We start from the raw sequence: 13,809 nt of genomic DNA, 5'->3' as shown, positions 1-13,809 counted from the left end.
CCCTCCCACTCCCCAACCCCAGCTCCTGTTGAGGAGCAAGCTGAGGAGCTTCCCCCCCCCACCACCCCAACTTCTCAAGCAGAAGAGCAGGAGGAAGAGAGCGGTCCTGTGAGCCTCATTCAGGAAGGTAAATATGTGCACAATGATTAATAACATTTCAACAACAAAATGTAGATATAAAAATGGACAACATATAAAGCGCACCTGTCAGATTGTATAACCATAATATGGTATTGATGCTAGAAGTATACAGGTAGTGCATAATTATTAGGCAAGTTGTATTTTTTGAGGATTCATTTTATTATTGAACAACAACCATGTTCTCAATGAACCCCAAAAACTCATTAATATCAAAGCTGAATTTTTTTGGAAGTAGTTTTTAGTTTGTTTTTAGTGTTAGTTATTTTCGGGGGATATCTGTGTGTGCAGGTGACTACTATTACTGTGCAGAATTATTAGGCAACTTAACCAAAAAATAAATAGATAGCCATTTCAATGATTTATTTTTAACAGTGAAACCAATATAACATCTCAACATTCACAAATACACATTTCTGACATTTAAAAACAAAACAAAAACAAATCAGTGACCAATATAGCCACCTTTCTTTGCAAGGACACTCAAAAGCCTGACATCCATGGATTCTGTCAGTGTTTTGATCTGTTCACCATCAACATTGCGTGCAGCAGCAACCACAGCCTGCCAGACACTGTTCAGAGAGGTGTACTGTTTTCCCTCCTTGTAAATCCCACATTTGATGATGGACCACAGGTTCTCAATGGGGTTCAGATCAGGTGAACAAGGAGGCCATGTCATTACTTTTTTTTATTTAATACCCTTTCTTGCCAGCCACGCTGTGGAGTACTTTGACACGTGTGATGGAGCATTGTCCTGCATGAAAATCATGTTTTTCTTGAAGGATGGTGACTTTTTCCTGTACCACTGCTTGAAGAAGGTCTCTTCCATAATCTGGCAGTAGGACTGGGAGTTGAGCTTGACTCCATCCTCAATCCGAAAAGGCCCCACAAGCTCATCTTTGATGATACCAGCCCAAACCAGTACTCCACCACCACCTTGCTGGCGTCTGAGTCGGACTGGAGCTCCCTGCCCTTTACCAATCCAGCCACGGGCTCTTCCATCTGGCCCATCAAGACTCACTCTCATTTCAGCAGTCCATAAAACCTTAGAAAAATCTTTCTTGAGATATTTATTGGCACAGTCTTGACGTTGCAGCTTGTGTGTCTTGTTCAGTGGTCATCGTCTTTCAGCCTTTCTTACCTTGGCCATGTCTCTGGGTATTGCACACCTTGTGCTTTTGGGCACCCCAGTGATGTTGCAGCTCTGAAATATGGCCAATCTTGTGGCAAGTGGCATCTTGGCAGCTGCACGCTTAACTTTTCTCAGTTCATGGGCAGTTATTTTGCACCTTTGTTTTTCCACACGCTTCTTTTGTTTGATGATCACGCTTCAGAAGCTTTGCAACTTTAAGAGTGCTGCATCCCTCTGCTAGATATCTCTCTATTTTGGACTTTTCAGAGTCTGTCAAATCCTTCTTTTGGCCAATTTTGCCAAAGAAAAGGAAATTGACTAATAATTATGCACACCTGATATAGAGTGTTGATGTCATTAGACCACACACCTTCTCATTACAGAGATGTACATTACCTAATATGCCTAATCTGTAGTAGGCTTTCGAGCCTATACAGCTTGGAGTAAGACAACATGCATAAAGAGGATGATGTGGTCCAAATACTCATTTGCCTAATAATTCTGCACTCCCGGGATGTGTTAGACACATAACAAGTGTATACACATGATAATGATTGATTAATAAGCAAAAAAAAATATTTATTTATTTGGTAACGTTATTTGAAATCCAAATGTTTTTTTATTATATCCTAAAAGCATCAAGAGATCTGAAGAGGCAAAATATACTCATTGAAAAGACGCACCAGAAGATCCTTCAGAACCAGCGTAAGATGAGCTACCTCAACCAACAAAATGCTCTGCTAGAGCAGCAGCTATCGGGTCAGATTGCGGAAATGCACCGCATTCAAAAACGGATTGAGAGCTATATTTAAATTTATTTTTGTATTAAAAAAACTTATTTTTTGGAAATGTTTCATTTCTTTTTGAGATAGAGTTGTAGGTTTTTCAACACATCTAACTTCACATCAAACAAATCAACATCAACACATTTAACTTCATAATAAGCAAAAACATTTTATACTATTATTTTATTTAACATTAACCTAGGACAAACTAAAGCACACGACACAGACACGACGAACACAAAATAAACTGTTGAAAAATGAACATAACAAAAGCAACAATATATATATATATATATACAAAGAGAGAGAGAGGGAGAGCAAGAAAGAGAGAGAATGCAGATGAGCTCTTGCAGTCAGCCCAATGGTTGCAGTATAAATGCCGCAAAACAGGGTTTAACATAAGGTTCATTGTTATAGTTACACTTGCTGTTTAGATCCGGTCTGGTAGTCCGGTCTGGTAGCTTGTAGCGGAGGCTGTTGGTGGATCCGCTGTGCCAGAAAGCTCATGAAGCTTTACTCAGCATGGAGGCAGCAGCAGGAGTATTAAAATATAATATAACTAGACAATGCATTTCCTGAGGAAAATGCGAGTGGGAATGCTGAATAGCTTAATTGGTGAGCCCCTTGCCAAAGACATTCACCATAACCACTACACTATCTTTAGGACACACAGCTTTTTCTCTATCTGCAAAGTATAGAGTATGCTGACTTCCTGGTCGCCCCTCCCCCCTCAATAGGTTTCCCCTCCCCCCCAGGTCAGTGAGGAGGAATATTGCACTGAGGTCAGGAAAGTTATTTATGGAAAGAAATAACATTACAAACGCTTTTAATTCACAGATCTAATACATGATTTAAGCCTCCAAACAAAGCTTAATAAATCCTCAAACGTACATGCAATTGATACAACGACTACACCGTTTGAAATACACGGCCCTTGTAAACGCATCGATATGAAATTTATGTAGATAAACTTAAAAATGTGGCCATTTCTGCGATTTAGAAAAGAGCGTCTTTGTGAGTTCTGCAGCAACATTTTTTAGATAATTTCACATGAGAGTCTATGAGACATAATTTCTGGCTGTTGCTCCAATAATTAAAACTAAAATACGTATCGCAGAATTGGTCACATTGCCATAAACCAGACAAGCATAGCTACGTTTTGATCTAAAAATTGTGTATGAAAAGTAGATCTTGTGGGCGTGAGACCAATTTGTTTCCCCTTTTTGTAAAGATATTTTTAATTACAAAGATCTCCAATGTTAAGGTCACCTGACAGACTCTAAATCCCCTCCATAGGATTACATTATAACCTATTGCATTTTTGTGAAAAATTCGCAAAACGTAAATTGCGTTTTCACCAAAAAATTGTAAACGATAACGATTTGAAAAGTCATAGCCGGATAGCTAAATATTTTGTGACCGCTTTAAAGTTTTTTCAGTGTCTGTAAGTGAAAGTATGAAGTAGCTGAAACTTTTGGCATGGCATGTGAATTCAAAGGGGAAAAGGATGTTCTCATTGACTTCAATGTTTAAAAAAAGGGTCTAAAAGCTTAAAATTTATAAAAGTGTAAAAAGTAGAAAAAAACTTGAAGAAGTCCCATCATTAGCTGAACGAGACGAACATTTTTACAGTTGAATGGTCTCAATAGTTGAAAGTATGCCGAAGTTACGCAGAACCAAAAAACTTAAGGAATAATAAGATTACTAAATTTACGGATATCAATACTGGAAATGTTTATTAAAGCATTCACACTAATTAAGATTAATACATTTACGGGTATCCATACTAGGAATGCTTATTAAAGCATTCCCACTAAGTATCACACAGGCATGATTTACAAGCAGTAGTGGTAATAGTAATACATAGCATAAAAACACTTGGGGAATACTTTACAGCATCAGTAGTGGTCATAGTAGTCAATAGTGTACCAAAAAATTGGGACACAGGTGTCTTGACTGAGCTGTAATAGTAGTAGTAGACATTGACAATACAGTGTCAAATCACTCGGGCAAGAGGTGCCATGATGAACAGCAGTCTTAATAAGAGTATATAGGGTGTGAAATAACTGCTGACATAGGTGTCTTGACTGGGCAGCAGAAGCAGCAGTAGTAGTATTAACAGTAGTAGTTGATACAGAGTCATATCACATGGGCAGGAGGTGCCATCATGAACAGCAGTAGGAATAGGAGTATATAGAGTGTCAAATAACTGCTGACATAGGTGTATTGACTGGGCAGCAGCAGCAGAAGCAGCAGTAGTATTAACAGTAGTAGTTGATACAGAGTCATATCACATGGGCAGGAGGTGCCATGATGAACAGCAGTAGGAATAGGAGTATATAGAGTGTCAAATAACTGCTGACATAGGTGTCTTGACTGGGCAGCAGCAGCAGAAGCAGCAGTAGTATTAACAGTAGTAGTTGATACAGAGTCATATCACATGGGCAGGAGGTGCCATCATGAACAGCAGTAGGAATAGGAGTATATAGAGTGTCAAATAACTGCTGACATAGGTGTATTGACTGGGCAGCAGCAGCAGAAGCAGCAGTAGTATTAACAGTAGTAGTTGATACAGAGTCATATCACATGGGCAGGAGGTGCCATGATGAACAGCAGTAGGAATAGGAGTATATAGAGTGTCAAATAACTGCTGACATAGGTGTCTTGACTGGGCAGCAGCAGCAGAAGCAGCAGTAGTATTAACAGTAGTAGTTGATACAGAGTCATATCACATGGGCAGGAGGTGCCATCATGAACAGCAGTAGGAATAGGAGTATATAGAGTGTCAAATAACTGCTGACATAGGTGTCTTGACTGGGCAGCAGCAGCAGCAGAAGCAGCAGCAGTAGTATTAACAGTAGTAGTTGATACAGAGTCATATCACATGGGCAGGAGGTGCCATGATGAACAGCAGTAGGAATAGGAGTATATAGAGTGTCAAATAACTGCTGACATAGGTGTCTTGACTGGGCAGCAGCAGCAGAAGCAGCAGTAGTATTAACAGTAGTAGTTGATACAGAGTCATATCACATGGGCAGGAGGTGCCATCATGAACAGCAGTAGGAATAGGAGTATATAGAGTGTCAAATAACTGCTGACATAGGTGTCTTGACTGGGCAGCAGCAGCAGAAGCAGCAGTAGTATTAACAGTAGTAGTTGATACAGAGTCATATCACATGGGCAGGAGGTGCCATCATGAACAGCAGTAGGAATAGGAGTATATAGAGTGTCAAATAACTGCTGACATAGGTGTATTGACTGGGCAGCAGCAGCAGAAGCAGCAGTAGTATTAACAGTAGTAGTTGATACAGAGTCATATCACATGGGCAGGAGGTGCCATGATGAACAGCAGTAGGAATAGGAGTATATAGAGTGTCAAATAACTGCTGACATAGGTGTCTTGACTGGGCAGCAGCAGCAGAAGCAGCAGTAGTATTAACAGTAGTAGTTGATACAGAGTCATATCACATGGGCAGGAGGTGCCATCATGAACAGCAGTAGGAATAGGAGTATATAGAGTGTCAAATAACTGCTGACATAGGTGTATTGACTGGGCAGCAGCAGCAGAAGCAGCAGTAGTATTAACAGTAGTAGTTGATACAGAGTCATATCACATGGGCAGGAGGTGCCATGATGAACAGCAGTAGGAATAGGAGTATATAGAGTGTCAAATAACTGCTGACATAGGTGTCTTGACTGGGCAGCAGCAGCAGAAGCAGCAGTAGTATTAACAGTAGTAGTTGATACAGAGTCATATCACATGGGCAGGAGGTGCCATCATGAACAGCAGTAGGAATAGGAGTATATAGAGTGTCAAATAACTGCTGACATAGGTGTCTTGACTGGGCAGCAGCAGCAGCAGAAGCAGCAGCAGTAGTATTAACAGTAGTAGTTGATACAGAGTCATATCACATGGGCAGGAGGTGCCATGATGAACAGCAGTAGGAATAGGAGTATATAGAGTGTCAAATAACTGCTGACATAGGTGTCTTGACTGGGCAGCAGCAGCAGAAGCAGCAGTAGTATTAACAGTAGTAGTTGATACAGAGTCATATCACATGGGCAGGAGGTGCCATCATGAACAGCAGTAGGAATAGGAGTATATAGAGTGTCAAATAACTGCTGACATAGGTGTCTTGACTGGGCAGCAGCAGCAGAAGCAGCAGTAGTATTAACAGTAGTAGTTGATACAGAGTCATATCACATGGGCAGGAGGTGCCATCATGAACAGCAGTAGGAATAGGAGTATATAGAGTGTCAAATAACTGCTGACATAGGTGTATTGACTGGGCAGCAGCAGCAGAAGCAGCAGTAGTATTAACAGTAGTAGTTGATACAGAGTCATATCACATGGGCAGGAGGTGCCATGATGAACAGCAGTAGGAATAGGAGTATATAGAGTGTCAAATAACTGCTGACATAGGTGTCTTGACTGGGCAGCAGCAGCAGAAGCAGCAGTAGTATTAACAGTAGTAGTTGATACAGAGTCATATCACATGGGCAGGAGGTGCCATCATGAACAGCAGTAGGAATAGGAGTATATAGAGTGTCAAATAACTGCTGACATAGGTGTCTTGACTGGGCAGCAGCAGCAGCAGAAGCAGCAGCAGTAGTATTAACAGTAGTAGTTGATACAGAGTCATATCACATGGGCAGGAGGTGCCATGATGAACAGCAGTAGGAATAGGAGTATATAGAGTGTCAAATAACTGCTGACATAGGTGTCTTGACTGGGCAGCAGCAGCAGAAGCAGCAGTAGTATTAACAGTAGTAGTTGATACAGAGTCATATCACATGGGCAGGAGGTGCCATCATGAACAGCAGTAGGAATAGGAGTATATAGAGTGTCAAATAACTGCTGACATAGGTGTCTTGACTGGGCAGCAGCAGCAGAAGCAGCAGTAGTATTAACAGTAGTAGTTGATACAGAGTCATATCACATGGGCAGGAGGTGCCATCATGAACAGCAGTAGGAATAGGAGTATATAGAGTGTCAAATAACTGCTGACATAGGTGTCTTGACTGGGCAGCAGCAGCAGAAGCAGCAGTAGTATTAACAGTAGTAGTTGATACAGAGTCATATCACATGGGCAGGAGGTGCCATCATGAACAGCAGTAGGAATAGGAGTATATAGAGTGTCAAATAACTGCTGACATAGGTGTATTGACTGGGCAGCAGCAGCAGAAGCAGCAGTAGTATTAACAGTAGTAGTTGATACAGAGTCATATCACATGGGCAGGAGGTGCCATGATGAACAGCAGTAGGAATAGGAGTATATAGAGTGTCAAATAACTGCTGACATAGGTGTCTTGACTGGGCAGCAGCAGCAGCAGAAGCAGCAGTAGTAGTATTAACAGTAGTAGTTGATACAGAGTCATATCACATGGGCAGGAGTTGCCATGATGTACAGCAGTCTTAATAAGAGTATATAGGGTGTGAAATAACTGCTGACATAATTGTCTTGACTGATCCAAAGGAGTCATGGGAGAAAATCATGTGGTCAGATGAGACTATAATATAATTTTTTGATCATAATTTCACTAACCGTGTTCGGAGGAAGAATAATGATGAGTACCATGCCAAGAACGCCATCCCTAATGTGAAGCATGGGGGTGGTAGCATCATGCTTTGGTGGTGTTTTTCTGCACATGGGACAGGGTGACTGCACTGTATTAAGGAGAGGATGACCGGGGCCATGTATTGCAAGATTTTGGGCAACAACCTCCTTCCCTGAGTTAGAGCTTTGAAGATGGGTCGAGGCTGGGTCTTCCAACATGAGAATGACCCAAAGCACACAGCCAGGATAACCAAGGATTGGCTCTGTAAGGAGCATATCAAGGTTCTGGCGTGGCCTAGCCAGTCTCCAGACCTAAACCCAATAGAGAATCTTTGGAGGGAGCTCAAACTCCGTGTTTCTCAGCGATAGCCCAGAAACATGACTGATGTAGAGAAGATCTGTGTGGAGGAGTGGGCCAAAATCCCTCCTCCAGTGTGTGCAAAGCTGGTGTAAAACTACAAGAAATTTTTGACCGCTGTAATTGCAAAGAAAGCCTACTGTACCAAATATTAACATTGATTTTCTCTGATGTTGAAATAGTTATATTCAGCACTGTAAATACATCAGGTCCGGGGCTTCATCAGGGAATGCATGGCAAGGGACCCTTCAGCGCCCTGAACCGACGACGGGTGCCAGAAAGTCACCGCCGATCCAGGACTCATTCATCTTTATGAATGTGAGTCTGTCCACGGACTCTGTGGACAGACGGGTCCTCTTGTCCGTGACCACCCCACCTGCCGCGCTGAATGTCCGCTCAGATAGTACGCTGGAGGGGGGGCAAGACAATAACTCCAGCGCATACTGAGCGAGCTCGCGGCAGGTGTCCAATCTGGCAACCCAGTACTCCATGGGGTCGTCGGTGCTCATACTGTCAGAAGCACCGACGGACGCCATGTAGTCTGCCACCATGTGGGCCAGCCGCTGGTGGTGACTGCTGCTGCTGCTGCTGGTGGTGGTACTGGGTCGCTCGGTTTGGAAGAACATCCTCATCTCTTCCATTAGGTCCCCTGCTCGGCTGCAGCTGGGTGCAGCCACCTGCTGGGTGAGATGAGGGGGGACAACTGGAGGCCGGGGAGTTGCCTGCTCCAACCGTCTGACAATGGCTGCCTGCAGTTCCTCCATCCGGTGCTGCCTCCGGCTGGCTGGGATGAACTGCTCCAGTTTCCCCTTGCACCTGGGATCCAAAAGGGTGGCCATCCAGAAATCATCCCTCGTCTTGATGGTCTTAACCCGGGGGTCCCTCCTGAGGCATCTGAGCATGTGGGCAGCCATGGGGAAGAGCACAGCCCGCTGTGACTCCTCAATGCTGGCCAGGTGAATGAGGTGCGACTCTTCTTCCCTGAGGCGCTGCTGGTCAAACTCAGACATGCCCAACCCCCGGACTATCGGTGCCCCCAACACCGGCTCTCCCTCCTGACCAGGCCCTGACTCCGGGACGACACCAGCAACCACCTCCTCCTCCTCTTCATCATCATCCTCCTCCTCCTCCTCCTCCTCCTGGTCCTGGCCCTGGTCTCGGTGGAGCATTGCTGACTCCTCCTGCTCCACCAAGGCACTCTCCCCAGCCTCGAGCAGGCGATCTAGTGTCCTCTCCAGCATGAACAGTATTGGCAGCACGCTATTGAGGCCAATTTGCTCACTGCTGACCATCTTGGTCGCCTGCTCGAAGGAGGACAACACTTGGCAGACCTGGTTTATCTGCCCCCACTGCGCACAGGCGATGAAAGGGAGTTGTGGTGAAGCCCTCTGAGTGCCTAGTTCCATCAGGTACTCCCTCACCGCCCTTTGCTGCTCCCACAACCTCTTCAGCATGTGGAGGGTGGAGTTCCACCGCGTCACACTGTCCACAATCAGCCTGTGAAGGGGCAGATTGTACTTCCGCTGCAATTTGGACAGGGACGCGGTAGCGGTTGGGGAGCGCCTGAAGTGGCTGGCAATCCTACGCGCCTTTGCCACAATGTCACTCAACCCTGGATAAGTGCGCAGGAACTTCTGCACCACCAGGTTGAGGACATGTGCCAGACAGGGCACGTGCGTCAGACTGCCAGCATGGAGGGCGGCGAGTAGGTTGCTGCCGTTATCGCAGACAACCATACCTGGCTGGAGCCTTCGGGGTGTCAGCCACTTCTGGACCTGAGCTTGAAGTGCTTTCAGCACTTCTTCTGCAGTGTGTCTCCGGTCCCCTAAACTAACAAGCTGGAGCACGGCCTGACAGCGCACGTGCCCCACACTTGAGTAGCTACGGGGGCGCTTGCTGGGAGGCTCAGCAGCTGCGGAGACAGTGGCTTGAGGGAGACCAGCAGTTCTCCCCTGGACACCCCGGGGCGGCACCACAAGATCGGTTGCCGACGATCCCTCACCGACGCCTCGGAGGGAAACCCAATGGGCCGTGAAGCTGATGTAGCGTCCCTGCCCATGCCTGCTGGTCCAGCCATCCATTGTCAGATGAACCCTGTCGCTGACAGCGTGATCCAGCGACAGGGTTACATTCTGAACAATGTGCTGGTGTAGGGCAGGGACACCAGTCCTGGCAAAGAAATGGCGGCTGGGGACACGCCATTGGGGTTGGGCCTGCTCCAACATCTGCCTGAAGGGGTTGCTGTCAACTATGTTGAAGGGCAGCAGATGTTGGGCAATAACCCTTGCCAGGAGCCCATTGAGGGAACGCACACGTCGGTCTCCAGGGGGGAAGGGAGTGGTGCGGTCAAAGGCGTCTGAAATCGACGCCTGGCGCCGGACGGCAGTGCGGGACACAGACGTGGAGGGTGCTGTGGAAGTAGAGGTCTGGCTGCCGGTACCAGTACCTCTACTAGAGGGAGCGGGGGGGCATGACCTGCTGGAAACAGATGAAGATGTGGCAGGGGCTGCTGTACCCTGCTCACTTGTGGTGGTGGCGCTGCTACCACCACCACGCTTCATCTCCTCATACAACGCCCAGTGGTTTATCCTGAGGTGCTGGTTCAGGGCTGTGGTACCCACCCGAGCCAAACACTTCCCTCTCTTCACCCTCACTTTACAAATCCGGCAGATGGCCACGGTAGGGTTGTCTGCCACCAGGGTAAAGAAATTCCAGACAGGTGACTTCAGCACCGCCCTCCTGTCAGATGGGGTGACGCTTACTTGCACCTGCTGGGATTCGGTGCGCACAGGTGGAGCTGCCTGCTGCTGCTGCTGCTGCTGCTGCTCCTCCTCCTGACACCTCCTGCTGCCATCACCAGTGGAGACCCTGACGATGGTCTCCCTGGTGGTGACCTGGCGCACCGTTTCACCAGGGTGCCTACCTTCCCCGTCGTCACTGACGTAGTGAGCCGACGCGTCAGATGGCAACCATGATGGGTCACCCTCTTCGCCCCCAGAGATGTCAGACCAAGGGCTGAGATGTGTTGGTCTGAGGGAACCACGTGACATGGAGCCTCTAGCCTGGCTCCGCTGTCCCCTCACCCACGCCTGGGTCTGACTAGGTGCTGCTGTTTCCTGCACCAAAACAGCAGCACCAGTTTGAAGGGATGTCTCTGGGATACTGCCAGCAGGTATCCCATCCTCCTCATCCATCCCTTCAAAAAGGTCCTGACCATCAGGACAGAGCTGGAGGTCTGCCTGATGCATGGCCTCCCCCAAGAGATCCCTATCACTGTCGCTGTCGAACAGTAAGATGCTGGACTCTTGGGGGCTGGGGGGGGGTAGTACAGGCAACGGTGTAATGGTGGTACTACTGTGAGTCGGGACCGACGACTCAGTGGCACTGCTGTGCCCCATGTAGTCCACCACTACTTGAGCCTGAGATGGCAATATCGGGCGGCTGCCCGATGGGAAGAACTCCCGGATCAGGCGTACTCCCCTTGCACCCGATCCTCTACCACTAGTAGGGGCACGAGAGGTACCCCGTGCTGGCAGCGATCCAGCACTGGGAGTAACTCCCCTACCCCTACTGCCACGGCCACGGATGCCGCTCATAATTGCTGATATGTGTGTGGGGGGGTTAAACTTTATTGGGGGGGAAAATGTGAACAAAATGTGTTTTTGTGTTTTTTTTACAAGACAGGCACGCAGACAAAGACGTACACAGACAGCTACTAAACTATAAGAAAAGTAGTACACCAGACAAGGACTACAAAATTAAAGAAAAAAAAAAAAAGCACTAAACAAACACTAACTTTTTTTTTTTTTTTTTTTTTTAAACACAAAACACAGACACTAAACACACACTAAGCTAAGCTAGATGAAATAAATGTACACTAACAGTGTGTACACTTACTACACAAAATTTAACTAAACTGAACACAAAACTTAGCTTTTATAAAAGCTCTTTAGGGAAAACTAAACAAAATTTGAACTGAGATGCCTATCAAATATCACTGAACAGTGAACCTGCAAGATCTGACAGTAACACAAGATGAACAAAACTTAGCTTTTAGAAAAGCTCTTTTATAAAGCTCAGATCAATATGTGTTCTGAAATCTCTTGCAAATATAACTGAACAGGGAGGATTGCAGGATCAAACAGTAACACAAATGAAAAAAACAGCACAAAACAGCACAAAACGTAGCTTTGAAAAAAGCTCTTGGGTCTATTGCTTTGAAAAAAGCAGTTGATATACTGGAAAAGATCCACTGGAATCACTAAATAGCAATGCTGGTGATGATCTAAATCAATCAAGAACAAAGACACAGGAAACCAGGAAACCAGGAACACAGAAACAGCCTCCACACTCTATAGCAAGCTTCTGAATCTGCAATGAAATGGTGCTGGGAGTGAGCTTATATAATGTCCATGCAGGCAGGTTCCTATTGGTTGCTAACCTGTGACGAGTGTGGAAGGAGAACTCTGATTGGCTCTGATGCAAAAGGGCGGAGCAAATAATCGCGCAATATTCCTATTGCCGAATATTCGCATTGCGAATATTCGGCAATATAAAATGATCGCTTCAGCTACTCGGCCCAATGGCTCTAATCATACCAGCAATGCTTTCAGACGTCTATGGAGATCACTAGGATGTGATCTGTTTTAAAAATGAAACTGTAAAAATCGCTCTGATGCGGAAGATCGGGGCGAGGAAAATAATCGCGCGATATTGCGTTTGCCGAATAATCGCATTGCGATCTTTCTGGAAAATTCAATGAACGCTTCAGCTACTCGGCCCAGGGTCTCTAATGATACCAGCAATGCTTTTAGACGTCGATGGAGATATCTAGGATGTGATCTGATTCAAAAAAAAAATTGTAAAAAATCGAATATTCGGAATTGCGAATATTCACCGCGAATTTCGAAATATAGCGCGATTTCTCGAATATGCTATATTCGAGTCGAATATTCGCAATGCGAATATTCGTGAGCAACACTACTCACAACAGGGAGAAGGAGTTCTATGAGGCAAAACAGCACTGTGGTTCGTAGATCCATTGGGGTAGAACTGACTTGGCCCTACATTGATACCTAGACATGAAGAAAATGATTTATAGTTAGAGACATAATTACAGCATTGGAATGAGGAACAAAAAAGAAGATCCAATTGACATCAAAAGTGGGCATCTAGAGGTGAATTGTTAGAACTACATTGCAAGACCACAGCAGACTGTTGGAAGGCAACATGGTCCGATGTCATATTTCTGGATTTTCTACATATCTGTTTCCTATTCCCAAAGATCAGCCAGGCTGCCATGGTTTAACCAGTTAAGCCCCGGACCAATATGCAGCCTAAAGACCCAAGGTGTTTTTACAGTTCGGGACTGCGTCGCTTTAACAGACAATTGCGCGGTCGTGCGACGTGGCTCACAAACAAAATTGGCGTCCTTTTTCCCCCCACAAATAGAGCTTTCTTTTGGTGGTATTTGATCACATCTGCGGTTTTTAGTTTTTGCGCTATAAACAAAAATAGAGCGACAATTTTGAAAAAAATGCAATATTTTTTACTTTTTGCTGTAATAAATATCCCCCAAAAACATATATAAAAACATTTTTTTTCCTCAGTTTAGGCCGATACGTATTCTTCTACCTATTTTTATTTAAAAAAATCTCAATAAGCGTTTATCGATTGGTTTGCGCAAAATTTATAGTGTTTACAAAATAGGGGATAGTTTTATTGCATTTTTATAAATTTTTTTTTTTTACTACTAATGGCGGCGATCAGCAATTTTTTTCGTGACTGCGACATTATGGCGGGCACTTCGGACAATTTTGACACATTTTTGGGACCATT

The 13,809-nt window shown here is 45.2% G+C and overlaps 1 protein-coding gene across 1 annotated transcript in view; it reads right to left on the bottom strand.

Moving 5' to 3' along the window:
• The window catches only part of UMODL1 (uromodulin like 1), a 110,473-nt gene that overhangs the window by 62,423 nt on the left and 34,241 nt on the right, over positions 1–13,809 (bottom strand). The window contains exon 7 of the mRNA XM_040339026.1: positions 12,960–13,046. Within this exon, the coding sequence (XP_040194960.1) occupies positions 12,960–13,046 (87 nt within the window). The remainder of the gene's footprint in view (positions 1–12,959; positions 13,047–13,809) is intronic.

Source organism: Rana temporaria, chromosome 2, assembly GCF_905171775.1.
Source record: "Rana temporaria chromosome 2, aRanTem1.1, whole genome shotgun sequence".
NCBI classification, from domain to species: domain Eukaryota; kingdom Metazoa; phylum Chordata; class Amphibia; order Anura; family Ranidae; genus Rana; species Rana temporaria.
This window is presented reverse-complemented; position numbering and strand designations above follow the sequence as displayed.